This window comes from Aotus nancymaae, unplaced genomic scaffold (genome assembly GCF_030222135.1).
Source record: "Aotus nancymaae isolate 86718 unplaced genomic scaffold, 86718_ANA_hifiasm-v0.15.2.pri h1tg000138l, whole genome shotgun sequence".
Classification (NCBI taxonomy): Eukaryota; Metazoa; Chordata; class Mammalia; order Primates; family Aotidae; genus Aotus; species Aotus nancymaae.
In genome coordinates, this window is record NW_026988553.1 from 3,688,550 (window position 1) to 3,706,801 (window position 18,252).

The 18,252-nt window shown below is 41.5% G+C and overlaps 1 protein-coding gene across 4 annotated transcripts in view; it reads right to left on the reverse strand.

Annotated features, from left to right (window-relative positions):
• Positions 1-18,252, reverse strand: part of TMLHE (trimethyllysine hydroxylase, epsilon) — a 72,058-nt gene that overhangs the window by 8,106 nt on the left and 45,700 nt on the right. For 3 of the 4 annotated variants that reach the window (XR_010340805.1, XM_064371517.1, XM_064371518.1), the window contains exons 3-5: positions 13,143-13,319; positions 11,262-11,541; positions 8,584-8,703 (exon numbers count right to left, since the gene is read on the reverse strand). Coding sequence is in view for 3 of the 4 variants with exons in the window: in XM_064371517.1 (XP_064227587.1) it covers positions 8,584-8,703; positions 11,262-11,541; positions 13,143-13,319 (577 nt within the window). In the remaining variant the exon portion in view is untranslated. The remainder of the gene's footprint in view (positions 1-8,583; positions 8,704-11,261; positions 11,542-13,142; positions 13,320-18,252) is intronic. The other variant, XM_064371519.1, reaches the window with a different exon arrangement.

Here is an 18,252-nt window from a genome sequence, read left to right on the forward strand (position 1 = left end):
CTCACACAGATCTGGGCGGCTCTTTCAACTGGCACCCGGCATGCCTGGGAGACAGAGCCGCCCGTTCCACTGAAAAGGAGGGGGCGGAAACCGGGAGCCAGGTGACCTGGCTTGGCGGGTGCCACCCACACAAAACAAGCAACCTGAAACGCTCTTGATTGAGAGTTTTGCAGCAAGCGCAGCTGGACCCAGGACAGCCCAGCTCACGGGGAGAAGGGAGACCACCACTACTGGTGCAGTCTGCCGTGACCGAGGCAGTTCACACAGCAGCTGGGCGATGCCTCTGCTGGCAGACTGTGACTAGACTACCCCGTGCTGGGCAGGGCATCTGTGAAAAAAAGCAGCAGCACCACAGGAACTTATAAATAAAGCCGACCTTCCCAGGACAGAACACCTGGGAAAAGAGGCGGTTATGAGTTCCGCGGCGGCAGACCTAAAAGTACCTGCCCAGCAGCTCTGCACGGAATGAGGGAGCTCCCAGCACAGCACCTGAGCTCCTGTAAGAGACAGACCGTCTCCTCAAGCAGCTCCCCGAACCCCGTATACCCAAAGACACGCCTCATAAAGGAGAGCTCAGGCTGACATCTGGCAGGTACCCTTCTGGGACAAAGATAACAAGAAGAAACCGGCAGCAACCCTTACTGTTCTGCAGCCCACGTGGGTGATCCCCAGGCAAGCAGGGTTTGGAGTGGACCTCCAGCAGTCCTGCAGCAGAGGGGCCTGACTGTTAGAAGGAAAACTAACAAACAGAAAGAAATAACTTCGTCATCAACAAAAAGGACGTCCACTCAGAGACCCCATCCGAAAGTCACCAACTACAAAGACCACAGGTAGATAAAGTCACTAAGATAGGAAGAAACCAGAGCAAAAAGGATGAAAACACCATAAATCAGAACGCCTCTCCTCCTCCAAGGGATCACAGCTCCTCACCAGCTAGGGATCAAAGATGGATGGAGAATGAATCTGATGAATTGACAGAAACAGGCTTCAGAAAGTTGGTAATAACAAAGATCTCAGAGCTAAAAGAACACGTGCTAATCCAATGCAAAAAACTAAGAACCTAGAAAAAAGGTTAGATGACATCCTAACTACAATAAACAGCTTAGAGAAGAATATAAACGATTTGATAGAGCTGAAAAACACAGCACAAGAACTTCGTGAAGCATACCCAAGTTTCAATAGCTGAATTGACCAAGAAGAAGAAAGGATATCAGAGATTGAAGATCGACTCAATGAAATAAAGCCAGAAGGCAAGAATAGAGAAAAAAGAGTGAAAAGAAATGAACAAAGCCTCCAAGAAATATGGGACTATGTGAAAAGACCTAATCCACATTTAATAGGTGTACCTGAATGTGACAGAGAGAATGAATCCAACCTGGAAAACACTCTTCAGGATATTATCCAGGAGAACTTCCTCGATCTAGCAAGGCAGGCCAATATTCAAGTCCAGGAAATACAGAGAACACCACAAAGATATTCCTCTAGAAGAGCAACCCCAAGGCACATAATCATCAGATTCACCAGGGTTGAAATGAAGGAGAAAATACTAAGGGCAGCCAGAGAGAAAGGTCGGGTTACCCACAAAGGGAAGCCCATCAGACTCACAGCAGATCTCTCAGCAGAAACCCTACAAGCCAGAAGAGAGTGGGGTCCAATATTCAATATCCTTAAAGAAAAGAACTTTCAACCTAGAATTTCATATCCAGCCAAACTAAGGTTCATAAGTGAAGGGGAAATAAAATCCTTTATGGACAAGCAATTGCTGAGAGGCTTCATCGCCACCAGACCTGCCTTACAAGAGCTCCTGAAAGAAGCACTAAACAAGGAAAGGAACAACCAGTACCAGCCACTCCAAAAATGTACCAAATGGTAAAGACCATCGACACAATGAAAAAAATGCATCAACTAACGGGCAAAACATCCAGCTAGCATCAAAATGGCAGGGTCACATTCACACATAACAATATTAACCTTAAATGTAAATGGGCTAAATGCCTCAATCAAAAGACACAGACTGGTAAATTTGAAAAAACTTCAAGACCCATTGGTGTCCTGTACTCAGAAAACCCATCTGACATGCAAAGACACACATAGCCTAAAAATAAAGGGATGGAGGAAGATTTATCAACCAAATGGAGAGCAAAAAAAAAAGCAGGAGTTGCAATCCTAGTCTCTGAAAAAATGGACTTTAAACCAACAAAGATGAAAAGACACAAAGAAGGGCATTACATAATGGTAAAAGGATCAATGCAACAAGAAGAGCTAATGATCCTAACTATATATGCGCCCAATACAGGAGCACCCAGATACATAAAGCAAGTCCTTAAAGACTTACAAAGAGACTTAGACTCCCACACAATAACACTGGGAGACTTCAACACACCAATGTCAATATTACACAGATCAACGAGACAGAAAATTAACAAGGAAAACCAGGACTTGAACTCAGACCTGGACCAAGCAAACCTAATAGACATTTACAGAACTCTCCACCCCAAATCCACATAATATACATTCTTCTCAGCACCACATCACACCTACTCTAAAATTGACCACATAATTGGAAGTAAATCACTCCTCAGCAAATGCAAAAGAATGGAAATCATAACAAACAGTCTCTCAGACCACAGTGCAATCAAGTTAGAACTCAGAATTCAGAAGCCAACCCAGAACCGCACAGATTCATGGAAACTGAACAACTGGCTCCTGAAAGTCGACTGGATAAACAATGAAATAAAGGCAGAAATAAAGATGTTCCTTGAAACCAATGAGAGCACAGACACAATGTACCAGAAACTCTGGGACACATTTAAAGCAGTGTCTAGAGGGAAATTTATAGAAGGAAATAAATGCCCACAAGAGAAGCGAGGAAAGATCTAAAATCAACACTCTAACATCAACACAGAAAGAGCTACAGGAATAAGATTAAAAAAACTCAAAAGCTGGCAGAAGACAAGCAACCATGAAGATGAGAGCAGAACTGAAGGAGATACAGACACAAAAAAATCCTTCAAAAAGTCAATAAATCCAGGAGCTGGTTTTTTGAAAAGATCAACAAAATAGACAGAGTGCTGGCAGATTAATAAAAAAGAAAAGGGAGAAGAATCAAATAGATGCAATAAAAAACGATAAAGGGGACATCACCAGTGACTCCACAGAAATACAAACTACAATCAGAGATTACTACAAACAACTCTATGCACATAAACCAGTAAACCTGGAAGAAATGGATAAATTCCTGGACACTTGCACCCTCCCAAGTCTAAACCAGGAAGAAGTTGAAACCTTAAATAGACCAATAACAAGGGCTGAAGTGGAGGCAGGAATTAATAGCCTACCAACCAAAAAAAGTCCAGGTCCGGATGGGTTCATAGCCAAATTCTACCAATCGTACAAAGAGCAGCTGGTACCATTCCTTCAGAAAGCATTCCAAACAATACAAAAAGAGGGAACTCTTCCCAAATCGTTTTATGAGACCAACATCATCCTGACAAAAAAACCCAGCAGGGAATCAGGGAAAAAAAAAACAAAAACAAAAAAAAAACTTCAGGCCAATATCAGTGATGAGCATAGATGCAAAAATCTGCAATAAAATCCTGGCAAGCTGATTGCAACAGCACATCAAAAAGCTTATCCACCATGATCAAGTAGGATTCATCCCGGGGATGCAAGGCTGGTTCAATATACGCAAGTCTATAAATGTGATCCACCACATAGACAGAACGAAAGACAAAAACCACATGATGATCTCAACAGATGCAGAGAAGGCCTTTGACAAAATTCAACAGCCCTTTATGCTAAAAACCCTCAATAAACTAGGTATCGAAGGAACATATCTCAAAACAATAAAATCTATTTACGACAAAACTACAGCCAATACCATACTGAATGGGCAAAAACTGGAAGCATTCCCTTTGAAATCTGGCACTAGACAAGGATGCCCTCTCTCACCACTCCTATTCAATATAGTACTGGAAGTTCTAGCCAGAGCAATCAGGCAAGAAAAAGAAATAAAGGGTATTCAATTAGGAAAGGAGGAAGTCAAATTGTCTCTATTTGCAGACGACATGATTGTATATCTAGAAGACCCCATCGTCTCAGCCCAAAATCTCCTGAAACTGATAAGCAACTTCAGCAAAGTCTCAGGATACAAAATCAATGTGCAAAAATCACAAGCGTTCCTATACACCAATAACAGACTTAAAGAGAGCCAAATCAAGAACGAACTGCCATTCACAATTGCTACAAAGAGAATAAAATACCTAGGAATACAACTCACAAAGGATGTAAAGGACCTCTTCAAGGAGAGCTACAAACCACTGCTCATGGAAATAAGAGAGGACACAAACAGATTGAGAAACATTCCATGTTCATGGTTAGGAAGAATCAATATTGTGAAAATCGCCATACTGCCCAAAGTAATTTATAGATTCAACGCTATCCCCATCAAGCTACCAATGACCTTCTTCACAGAACTGGAAAAAACCACCTTAAACTTCATATGGGACCCCTTCCTGACACCTTAAAATAAAATTAAATCCAGATGGATTAACGACTTAAATGTAAGACCTAACACCATAAAAACCCTAGAAGAAAACCTAGGTAAAACCATTCAGGACATAGACACAGGCAAGGACTTCATGACTAAAACACCAAAAGCATTGGCAACAAAAGCCAAAATAGACAAATGGGACCTAATCAAACTCCACAGCTTCTGCAGGGCAAAAGAAACAGTCATTAGAGTGAATTGGCAATCAACAGGATGGGAAAAAATTTGTGCAATCTACCCATCTGACAAAGGGCTGATATCCAGAATCTACAAAGAACTAAAACACATATTTTTACAAGGAAAAAAAAAAAAACCAAACCCATCCAAAAGTGGGTGAAGGATATGAACAAACACTTTTCAAAACAAGACGTACATATAAGAGGCCAGCAAACATATGAAAAAATGCTCATCATCACTGGTCATTAGAGAAATGCAAATCAAAACTACATTGAGATACCATCTCACGCCAGTTAGAATGGCGATCATTAAAAAATCTGGAGACAACAGATGCTGGAGAGGATGTGGAGAAATAGGAACACTTTTACACTGTTGGTGGGAGTGTAAATTAGTTCAACCATTGTGGAAGACAGTGTGGTGATTCCTCCAGCATCTGGAAATAGAAATTCCATTTGACCCAGCAATCCCATTACTGGGCATATATCCAAAGGATTATAAATCGTTCTACTATAAGGACACATGCACATGAATGTTCAGTGCAGCACAGTTTACAATAGCAAAGACCTGGAACCAACCCAAATGCCCATCGATGATAGACTGGACAGGGAAAGTGTGGCACATATACACCATGGAATACTATGCAGCCGTAAAAAACGATGAGTTTGTGTCCTTTGTAGGGACATGGATGAACCTGGAAACCATCCTTCTCCGCAAACTGACACAATAACAGATAATCAAACACCACATTTTTTCACTCACAGGCAGGTGTTGAACAATGAGAGCATGTGGACACAGAGAAGGGAGCATCACACACTGAGGTCTGTTGTGGGGGGACAGGGGAGGGACAGTGGGAGGGAGGGTGGCGAGGGATAACGTGGGGAGAAATGTCAAGTACCTATGCAACAGTCTTTGCAGGATCTGCACATGTTCCCCAGAATCTAAAGTATAATAAAGAATAATAAAAAAAGGAAAAAGGAGAAACAAAACAAAATTAGAAACAAACACAAAGATGGAAGGAATAAAATCAAGGACAATCTAATATGATATAAGTACAATTAAAATGAGAAAGGTAAGCCTTGCTATATTGAAATTTCTGTGAAACTTCTAGGTCAGGGTTATCTAGTTACCAGTTAAAGATGCTTACATCAGAAGAGAGGTCGACTTTGTCACAGGTGATCGCGAAGGCCAAGAGCATAGAAGACGTCATTTGGAGAGATCATTTCAAGTAAGAAAAGTGGGATAAGGAGAAAACCTTCACGAACGATAATATTTAGGACAGAGAGAAAAGCAGCCAGCAAAAGAGGCTGAGGGAAATATATAGCAGAACAACTAGGAAAGAAGGGATGGGTTAATGGTGTGTCCCAGGGGTCAAGGTAGATGACAGACTACCCTGGATAGGAGAATAAGTTAGTTGCTGGTGACTTCAGAGAGAGTAACTTTAATGGCGGTGAGGATGGGTTGGGAAAACTAGATGCCTATGGGTTTGAGGAGTAAATGGGAAGAGAGAAACATCGTTGTAGCTGCAGGGAAACAGAGTCCAAGGAAGTACAAAAATAGAGAATGCAGATACGGGGGGCTGATAGGAAGGAGTCAACAGGTAGGGAAAGGCCGAGGACAGAGGAGAGAGAAATCCCCAGGGAAGCTGGAAAGGAGGAGAGACAGAGCAAGGCATATGACAATGAAGATGATGAATAAAACGAATAAAATGATGGAAATTATAGCTAACATTTATTTATTTATTATTAATTTTATTTATTTATTTATTTATTTTTGAGACGGAGTTTCGCTCTTGTTACCCAGGCTGGAGTGAGTGCAATGGCGCGATCTCGGCTCACCGCAACCTCTGCCTCCCGGGTTCAGGCAGTTCTCCTGCCTCAGCCTCCCGAGTAGCTGGGATTACAGGCACGCACCACCGTGCCCACCTAATTTTTTGTATTTTTAGTAGAGACGGGGTTTTACCATGTTGACCGGGATGGTCTCGATCTCTTGACCTCGTGATCCACCCGCCTCGGCCTCCTAAAGTGCTGGGATGACAGGCGTGAGCCACCACGCCCAGCTAATTTTTTGTATTTTTAGTAGAGACGCAGTTTCACCGTGTTGACCGGGATGGTCTTGATCTCTTGACCTCCTGATCCACCCACCTCGGCCTCCTAAAGTGCTGGGATGACAGGTGTGAGCCACCGCGCCCAGCTAATTTTTTGTATTTTTAGTAGAGACGCAGTTTCACCGTGTTGACCGGGATGGTCTCGATCTCTTGACCTCGTGATCCACCCGCCTCGGCCTCCCAAAGTGCTGGGATTACACAGGCGTGAGCCACCGCGCCCGGCCCAGCCAACATTAACTGAACACTTAGTATGTGTCAGGCAGTATGATAACATGATTTAATTCCTTAGGAATGCTAATGGATCGCTTTTATTACTAGTCCCATTTTACAGATGAGGAAACTGAAGCACAGAGAAGTTAAGTTACTTGTTCAAGATCACACATCTAATCCACGTTCCGGCTGGGATGCGAATCTGGGGGTGGTGGGTGCCATAGCCTGAACTCTTAACCACTGTGACCATACTGCTAAGCTACTTGGTACTTGGCATTGATTACAAACAATTGAATTAAAGCCACAAACAGTTTACTCCTGTCTTTGTGTCTCAGGCTCATCATTGATATGCAGAAGGAAGATCCACAACAACAAAATGACCACAGAGGTGCCTCTAACAAGGAGCAAATGGTAGGAATGCTCAAAAGCATCTTATTCCACGTGAAAAAGTTATCCTTCCATCATTCCTCCTCTCCAACTTTTTGTAAATCACATTCAGATTCTCCTTAATGCCATACTCAAAGCAGCTGTGTGTGCATGACTGACCCCTTTGCAATGTGTTAATAACTAAATGAGACCAATCTGTACAGATTCCAAAACTAATGGTTAGCGAATACTCTTCTGGGGATAATTTATAATCACCTTGAAAAAATGTGAAATTACATTTTAATAATTAACAAAATAAGGACTCCATTTATATAGTGAAATGAGTTTTCAATCACTTAAAAACATTTTATTCCTAGGAGTGTGATATAGTTTGGATATTTATTCCCACCAAAATCTCATGTTGAATTGTAATCCCCGATGCTGGAGGAAGGGCCTGGCGGGCAGTGTCTGGGTCATGGAGGTGGATCCGTCTTGGCTCGGTGCCGTCTTCAGCTAGTGACTGAGTTCTTGTGCAACATGGCTGTTTAAAAGCCTGTGGCACGTCCTTCTTAACCCTCTCGCACTTGCTTCTGTATTTGCCTGATTCCCCTTCACCTTACAGCATGACTGGAAGCTCCTTAAGGCCTCCCCAGAAGAAGATGCTGTTATGTTTCCCATGGTTCCTTCCGCAGAACCATGAGACAATTAAAGCTCCTTTTTAATAAATTTTTAAATAAAAAAATTGTAAAGTTTTTAAAATATAATTTTTTATAAAAAATTAAATTTTTAAATAAATTTTTTATAAAAAATATAATTTTTAAATAAATTTTTTATAAAAAATATAATTTTTTATAAAAAATAAAATTTTTTATAAAAAATATAATTTTTTATAAAAAATAAAATTTTTTATAAAAAATATAATTTTTAAATAAACTTTTCATAAATGACCCAGTCTCAGGTATTTATTTATGGCAATGCAAGAACGGCCCAAGACGGAATCTAAAAATTAAGCTAAGGTGTTTCAAAACGATCATGTTTCTAGGGGAAGAGAAAGAAAGTCATACAAACCCACAGCAGCAGATGTAATCCTGGTTCAAATAGAATGGAAAATAATTAAGAAATCACTCAAGACGATCACACATGAAGACCGTACACCGTAAAACTCTAACCCACCTACCCACAGGGCTCCTGAAAATAGGTCGTGTCTGTGTGCCGATCGAGGGCTAGCTTGGTGTACGCGGTGTCACCTCTGGAGAAGTCCGAAGTGAAGTACCACATCCTGCCATAAATGGTTTCTCTGTCAGATGAAGTAAAGGAACACCTGTTGGCTATTTGCAATGTTCATTCTGGTCTTTCAAAACTCTTTCCACTAAGACTTGGAAACAAGTACTTCTTGTATTTGTTTTACAAACAACAATAGATTTTTTTGGTTCCAGAATTTCATCCATGAAAGTGTAATCTATCCTGGAAGCTTAGAGAATCACATATAGAATCACTGTGGACGGATTACCTACCCAGTTTTCACAGCCTTCATAAATTCAAGGTTCTTTTCTATGCTCACCTTTATTTCATAGAAAAAGATGATGTAGCTGCTTCTGGAAATGATTTTTTTTAAACTTTATTTACTATTTTTATACCTGTTGTCTTTTATTAGTATGATTTTTTTTTCAATAATGGTGATCATTTCCTAATATTTGGGATAATCCAATTTGCAAGGACGACTGAAGAATTTTCATATTCTTTATAAGACATAGAAGTGAGTAATGTTGGTTCTCACTCATCTCTTGGACATGGAGGAATGAGGAAAAGAGAAAAGGATAGTTTGTGTCAGCAAGTATTTAGTGACATTTCCTGTCCCATTGTGGTCGTGTCTCTCCTTGACGTGTACATCATCTATTTTCATTTTGTGATTATTTTCCAGGTGGGCTCCAATCTGACTAAAGGTCCCTTTAATTCTTTAGCTTTCAGAGTTCATCCTATTTCCTGAACCCTTGAAGTTCAAATAGGAACTGTTCTTTCTTTTGAACTATCATCCCTAACCTGTCTCCATTTATTGCTTACCAGCACAGTTTCTTTCACTGGAAAGGTCTCAAACAGTGATTCAAACTGAAGGGCTCACAGATGAACGTTAATTATGCTGTACCAGCACAGGGCAGAAGACCCAACATAGTATCTACCACAAAATGCGTTTGACTGATTTTGGTGCTGTTCCCAGGGTTGACAAGCAGAAATACAGAACTAATCATGGTTCCTGATACAGACGCCAGAAAAAGGAAGTGATCTGCTCCAGTCCAAGCTTCCAAGAAATAAAAAAGCAGGTGGAGTACGCTAAACAAGCCCCCAGCCTCAGCCACCCCAGTGAACATTCCCTGGTTGTAGAGAGAAGTGAAATTTGCAACCCAGAACAGAAATCTGGCTGTGTGAGCAGTAGAATTGGGGGTGCAAACATTTAAAGAATTACAATTTTTAACCCACTTTTAGACAGCATCCTTGGATAAACAGAAATGCAGAATGGTAATGAAAAGAAACATGTATTCAGGATTAGGAATCCGAGACTATTTGAATTCAAGTTCTATTGTTTACTAGGAGAGCCATCCTGGGCAAAACACTTGGTATATTTGAGTGTCAGTGCCTCATCACTAAAATAGGGGAAATAACTTTAAAAGAAAATGATGGGAATCAAGCCATAGGGATTGTAGAGGGTCAAAAGTGGAGGGTTTATCCATCTTTGGATAAACATGTTTATCCATCCTTGGATAAACAGAAATGCAGAATGGTAATGAAAAGAACAGTGTATTCAGGATTAGGAAACCTGGACTATTTGAAATCAAGTTCTATTGTTTACTAGGAGAGCCATCCTGGGCAAAACACTTGGTATATTTGAGTGTCAGTGCCTCATCACTAAAATAGGGGAAATAACTTTAAAAGAAAATGATGGGAATCAAGCCATAGGGGTTGTAGAGGGTCAAAACTGGATAAGCTTCAGATACTATCTTACTCAATCCTCTTTTGAAACAGACAGGCAAACAGAGGACAGTGGGGGTCGAGGACGTGTGTCTGTGTGTGTAGTGGACATGTCTATGCTCACACAACTACTTGATGGTAGACCTCAGACTCCTATCCAGTTATCCTTACAGTCCGTGTTTTCCCAGCGCACGGTAGTATCTCTCACTTTGAGGATCACTTGGCTAGAAACATATCACCAACGATTCTGTATAAATCATTGTATTATACACGCAAATGTATTTAGAGTTTAAAAATCCAGACCTCAAATAGAGCACTGCAAGTGGGAGTCCCCTTATTCACGCTCAAAATATTCTGAATTGAAAATGAGTGTGACCACACCCATCACATTTATTTATTTATGTATTTATTCTGAGACAGAGTTTTTAGCTCTTGTTACCCAGGCTGGAGTGCAAAGGTGCGATCTCGGCTCACCGCAACCTCCGTCTCCTGGGTTCAGGCAATTCTCCTGCCTCAGCCTCCCGAGTTGCTGGGATTACAGGCACGCGCCACCATGCCCAGCTAATTTTTTTTTGTATTTTTAGTAGAGACGGGGTTTCACCATGTTGACCTGGATGGTCTCGATCTCTTAACCTCGTAATCCGCCCGCCTCGGCCTCCCAAAGTGCTGGGATGACAGGCGTGAGCCATGGCGCCCGGCCCAATTTTTGTATTTTTGGTAGAGACGGGGTTTCAGCATGTTGGCCAGGATGGTCTCGAACTCTCGACCTCGTGATCCGCCCGCCTCGGCCTCCCAAAGTGCTGGGATGACAGGCGTGAGCCACCGCGCCTGGCCCCATTACATTTATTTATTGGTACTCATGATGTGGATTTCAGGAAACAAGTGAATTACCTGATTAAGCTGATCTTTTCTGCCAACTTCTCTGTGTGCTCTTGAGTGGGAGGGACGTTTTCTACAAAAGCAATTCCATAGAGCAGAAAGTTTTGCAGAAACTGCTTCAGTCCCTCCTTGGTTTCTAAGAAGCTCTGGCAATCCACAGGTGGAACTTGGGCTTGCCGGTAGATTTCAGCATTCCAGAATATTCTAGGCTGGATGACTTTTTGTTTCTGCCCTTCGTAGCTGTTTGTCACTAGCCAATTCAAGTCGTATTTAGTCACATGACCGTCTGGCCCTTTGAAGGGGAAAAATAAAAGGCACTAAAATAATAATTACAAATAATGTCAGCATTTTAATTGGTTATAAAGTATAATGGGTTACAATTTCTTAGAAATCAGTTATCTAGTACTGTATTGTGTATGAAACCAAATTAAAGTGAGTGCCTAGAATGTTTCTGACACAGAAATATGTGTGGTTTGAGTGGTACGCATGAATAAATGAACAAATAAATCTTCCCAGAGGCTAAATAAGTATACAGAATTATAATCACACAGTAAAAGACCAGGCCGGGCGCGGTGGCTCACCGCAACCTCCGCCTCCTGGGTTCAGGCAATTCTCCTGCCTCGGCCTCCCGAGTAGCTGGGATTACAGGCATGCGCCACCGTGCCCAGCTAATGTTTTGTATTTTTAGTAGAGATGGGGTTTCACCATGTTGACCAGGATGGTCTCGATCTCTCGACCTCGTGATCCACCCGCCTCGGCCTCCCAAAGTGCTGGGATTACAGGCACGCACCACCATGCCCAGCTAATGTTTTGTATTTTTAGTAGAGACGGGGTTTCACCATGTTGGCCAGGATGGTCTCGATCTCTCGACCTCGTGATCCACCCGCCTCGGCCTCCCAAAGTGCTGGGATTACAGGCGTGAGCCACCGTGCCCAGGTAATCTTTTGTATTAGTAGAGACGGGGTTTCACCATGTTGACCAGGATGGTCTCGATCTCTCGACCTCGTGATCCACCCGCCTCGGCCTCCCAAAGTGCTGGGATTACAGGCTTGAGCCACCGCGCCCGGCCTGATTACTGCGGTCTTAACATCAGGAAGTGATTTCTTCCCACTTAATTCTTCACTTTCATAATTGTGCTGGCTCTCCTAGGGCCTGTGTATTTGCATTTAAATTTTAGAACCAGCTTGTTTATAATTGCTTTTATTTTGACAGGAATTGCATTAAAACTACAGATCAATTTGGAGGAAACTGACATCATTACTATGTTGATCTTCCAATCCATGAATACGATTTGCCTCTCCACGTATTTGTGTCATCTTTGATTTCTTTCATCAGCATTTCACAATTTTTATAATATAGATCCTATACATATTTTGTTAGATTATAGCTAAATATTTAAATTTCTTTGAAGCCATTGAAGTGGTCATTTTTCATTTCGGTTTCTACATAGAAATACCATTGATATTTGTGTGTTGATCTTGTGTCCTGTGACCTGACTGATGTCATTTGTTAGGCTGTCATGTATCTGCAGATAAAGAGTTTTATTTTTTCCTTTCTAATATGTATGTATTTTATTAATTTTTCTGGACTTACTGTAATAGAGTTTTCAGTAACATTATAAACAAGAGTGGTGAGAGTGGACATCCTTGCCGTGTTCCCTGTCTCAGAGGGAAACCGTTCGGTCTCACCATGAAGTATAATGTTAGCTGTGGATTGTAACAACTTTATTTGAAGAAAAAAATAAAATGTTCCAAGAAATCCTTCCAAAGCAAGAAAAAAAAGAAAAGTAACAAAGAGAATAAGCGATTTTTGAAAGGAACAAACCATTTTCCACAAAATAATTGTTCTTTATAAGAGTACCCCCAAAGAAGACCAAGTCTCCCGCCCACTCACAAGTGAAAAAGAGTGTGGTCTCATCCAGACGAACCGTCTTTGGCTTGATACATAAATCCACACTGGCTGTGTCCAGGCTGCGCTGATGGGTCTTGGAGTTGTAGCAGGACGCGGAGCGGCAGTGGTCTCGGAGCCAGACGTAATCAAAGCGCATCACGGTGTTAGCATATTTCAGCTCTGGGGAAAAGGTCACAATAATCGGAACTATTTACTGAGATAACTTTTAAAAATCAGCATCCAGAAAACTTCCTTCTAAAAGTCTTCTACCAAGAAATAATCAAGAGCAGTAAGGGTCGAGGGGAGGGATTTGTCCCTTATCAGATATTAAAATATACTGTAGAACTTCTATAATTAAAATGGTGTAATGTTGTACTTTAATAGGAAGATAAAACAATGGAAGAGTATAAAAAGCCCAGGAATATACCCAAATGGATATGAAAATCTGATACGTAATAAAGAGACAGGAAAAGTCACTGGGCAAAAGATGAATTTTTAAATAAACGGTGTTGGCACAACTAGATAGGACTTAGGAATAGATAAATTTGTGTCTAGGCCGGGCGCGGTGGCTCACGCCTGTCATCCCAGCACTTTCGGAGGCCGAGGCGGGTGGATCACGAGGTCAAGGGATCGGGACCATCCTGGTCAAGACGGTGAAACCCCGTCTCTACTAAAAATACAAAAAATTAGCTGGGCATGGTGGCGCGTGCCTGTAATCCCAGCTACTCAGGAGGCTGAGGCAGGAGAATTGCCCGAACCCGGGAGGCGGAGGTTGCGGTGAGCCGAGATCGTGCCATTGCACTCCAGCCTGGGTAACAACAGCGAAACTCCGTCTCAAAAAAAGAAAAAAAAAATTTGTGTCTATACGTGATGTTGTCACCAGGTCACCAAGACAAACTCAAAATATATAAGTACTAAATTTTGAATATGAAACCATTCACGTATCAAAAGAAGGAAGCATAAGTGGGTTGAGAATGTATAGGAGGTGGTACGGTTTTGGGGAGGGACTTGGTGGGAGGTGATTGGATCATGGGGGCGAACTTCCCCTTTGCTGTTCTCCTGAATGTGACTGAGCTCTCACGAGATTTGGTTGTTTAAAAGTGTGTAGCACTTCCCCCTTCACTTTGTCCTGCTTTTCCATAGTAAAATGTGCTTACTTCCCCTCACCCTACACCTTGATTGTAAGTTTCCTGAGGCCTCCCAGCCGTGCTTCCTGTACAACCCGCAGAACTGTGAGTCAATGAAACGTCTTTTCTTCATAAAGCACCGAGTCTCAGGTACCTGTTTATAGCCATGTGAGAATGAACTACTACAGAAAATTGTGACCAGAGAAGTGGGGCACAGCTGTAAAGCTACCTGAAAATGTAGCCGTGACTCTGGGACTGGATAGCGGGCAGAGATTGAAACAGTTTGGCGGGCTCAGAAGAAGACAGAAAGGCAAGGAACTTATTGGGAACTGGAGTAAAGGTCACTCTTGCTATGCTTTATCAGTGTTCAAGAGGTGGCCTGGCTGCTTCTAACAGTGTATGCTCATATGCATTTGCAGAGATGGTTTGAAAGTGGAACTTGTATTTAAAAGGGAAACAGAGTATAACAGGTTGGAAAATCTGCCGTGAGACCATGTGGTGGGAAAAAAAAAAACACAGTTTTTTTTTCTGGGGAGGAACTCAAGGCTACAGAAATTTCCATAAGCAAAGAGAAGCCAAATGTTAATCGCCACGACAATGGGGGAAATGTCTCTAGGGCATGTCAAAGACCTTTGCAGCAGCCCCTCCCATCACAGGTCCTGAGGTCTAGAGGGCCCCACTGCTGTGTGCAGCCTTGGGACATGGCCCCCATGTCCCATGGCTCTGTGTCTCGGCTGTTCCAGCTCTAGCCATGGCTAAAAGAGACCAAAGAACAGCTTGGGCCATTCTTGAGAGGATGCAAGCCCCAAGCCTTGGTGGCTTCCATGTGTTGTTGGGCCTATGGGTGTCCAGAAGGCAAGAGCTGAGAGGTTTGGGAGCCTGTGCCTAGATTTCAGAGGATGGATGGAAATGCCTGGATGTCCAGGCAGAAGTCTACTGCTGGGGCAGAGCCCTCATGCAGAACCTCTACTAGGACAGTGTGGAGGGGAAATGTGGAGTTGGAGGCCCTAAACAGAACCTCCACTGGTGCACTGCCTGGTGGAACTATGAGAAGGGGGCTACCATCCTTAAGACCCCCAGAATGGTAGATCCACCAATAACTTGCACTGTTCACGTGAAAAGCCACAGTCCCTCAATGCCAGACTGTGAAAGCACCCTTGGGGGCCTGTACCATGCTGAGTCACAGGGGTAGAGCTGCCCAAGGGCATGGGAGCCCACCCCTTGCATCGGCAAGCCCTCAACGTGAGACACGCAGTCAAAGGAGATTATTTTGCAGCTTTAAAATTTAATGACTGCCCTGTTGGGTCTTGAACTTGCACGGGGCCTGTACCCCGCCCCTTGGCTTTGTCCACTTTCATTCATTTGGAATGGGAGCATTTACCCAATGCCTGTGTCCCCATTGTACCTTGGAAGTAACAAACTTGTTTTTTATTTACAGGCTCATAGGCGGAAGAGACTTGCCTTGTCTCAGATGAGACTTTGGACTTGAACTTTTGAGTTAGTGCTGGAATTAGTTAGTTAGGAGACTGTTGGAAGGCATGATTGGTTTTGAAATTTGAAAAGGACATACGATTTTTGGGAGGGGCTGTGTCTCCACCCAGATCTCACGTTTAATTGTCATCCCCAATGTCGGGGGAGGGACCTGGTGGGAGGTGATTGGATCACGGGGGCAAATTCTCCCCTTGCTGCTCTCGTGATAGTGAGTTCTCACAAGATCTGGTTGTTTAAAAGTGTGTAGAACTTCCCCCTTTGCTGTTTCTCTCTCCTGCTCCACAATGGTAAGAAATGCTTGCTTCCTCTTTACCTTCTACCGAGAGTGTAAGTCTCCTGAGGCCTCCCAGCCATGCTTCTCGTACAGCCTACGGAACTATGTCAATTAAACTCCTTTTCTTCATAAATTAACCGGTTCTGGCAGTTGTTTATGGCAATGTTGAGAACACTCTAATATGGGAGGCCCCTTGTACTATTTTAGCAACTAACCTTCTGTTAATTTGAAGTTACTGCAAAATAAATAATTACAAAAAACAAAGACTTTCCATACATCTGGTTACTCATTTAGAAGAGGTAAATAAAGAAGAAAAAAGCTATGTCTTCATATAATTCAAAAAATAAATTTTTGATTGATTAAAGCATAAAAATTTAAAGTATAAAACATTATATGTTGACAACCTTGAGGTAGGAAAGGCCGTTTTAATATGACACAAAAATCATAGAGATAAATTTGTCTATATGAAAATAAATACCTTCTATTCGGCAAACAATATACAAAAAAAGTTAAAAGACGAGTAACAGGAAAACTATTTGTAACATAAAAGGATTAATATCCAGGCATACAGAATGAACTTCTGTGATCATTAAAGATAAAAAACCCAACAGAAAAATAGGTAAAGGATATCAACAAGGAAAGTCACTAGAAGTGACCGGCAAACATAGGAACTGCCCCTAGCCTTAATAACAATAAAATAAATGGGTATTTAAACCAAAATGTGATACCATTTTATACCCATAATAGCAACAAAAGTTTTAAAGGCTGCAATAAGAAAAGCTAACTATCCTAAATATATATGCACCCAATACAGGAGCACTCAGATTCTTAAAGAAAGCTCTTAGAGACCTACAAAGAGACTTAGATATCCACACAATAATACTTGGAGACTTTAACACCCCACTGTCAATATTAGACAGATCAATGAGACAGATATTTAGGATTTGAACTCTCCACTTCAAATCAATGCAAACAGGCTCAGTATCCCAAAGACACACATAGGCTAAAATAAAGGAATGGAGGAAGATTTTCCAGGCAAATGGTAAGCAAAAACCGCTTGAGCCCCAGAAGCTATTGAAATAAAAAATATGTATTAAAAGATAAAATAAATAAAGTACAAGTTGGCTGTGTTTCAGAGAGTCTAAGGAATCAACCCAGAACAATATTGTTTGCAGCAAGTTTCTATGAAAATAATTTAAAATGTGCATATTTGACCCAGAAATTCACCTCTCAGTATTTATCTTTTTTTTCTCTTGTACTTTATTTATTTTATCTTTTAATACATATTTTTAATTTCAATAGCTTCTGGGGCTCAAGCGGTTTTTGGTTACATGGATGAAAATTGCATAGCGGTGAAGTCAGGGATTTCAGTGCACCTGTCATCCAAGCAGTGTACACTAAACCTAGTAATATCTAGTTTTTTATTCATTACCCCCCTCCCTCCCTCTCCTCTTCTGAGTCTCCAGTGTCCATTACACCACTCTGTATGCCTTTGCATGCCTATACCTTAGCTCCCACTTACAACTGAGAACATACAGTTTTTGGTTTTCCATTCCTGAATTACTCCATTTAGAATAACGTCCTCCAGCTCCATCCAAGTTGCTGCAAAAGACATCATTCCATTCTTTTTTATGGCTGAGTAGTATTCCATGGTGTGTGTGTGTATGTATATATATGCACACATAAAATATATATATATATATATATACACAAATAAATATATATATATACACACACATATATATGTATATATAGATTTTTTTTCTTTATCCACTTATTGGTTGATGGGCACTGAGGTTAGTTCCATATCCTTGCCATTGTAAATTGCGCTGTGATAAACATGCACATACAGGTGTCATTTTGATATAGTGACTTCTTTTCCTTTCGGCGAATAGTAGTTCACCTCTCAGTATTTACCTTATAGAAAGTGTCACACGTGTGGAGATGCATGTAGGAATATTTATAATAGTGACGTTTATAATAGTAAAAATAATTAGAAAAGAGACTAGATGTCTATCAGTGGGGGAAGTGGAAGAATATCTAAATGAACTGTGGTTTATCCACATTGTAAGATATTAAGCAATAGTATATGTAACTCTCATGTGCACGTTCATTGGTTTTATCGTTCTCAAGGACAACTAACTAAAGCTCAGAGATGCGAAGTAACTTTGTAAGAATGCCATCATTAGGTGGTAGAGCTAGGACATGAACCCAGGTCGTG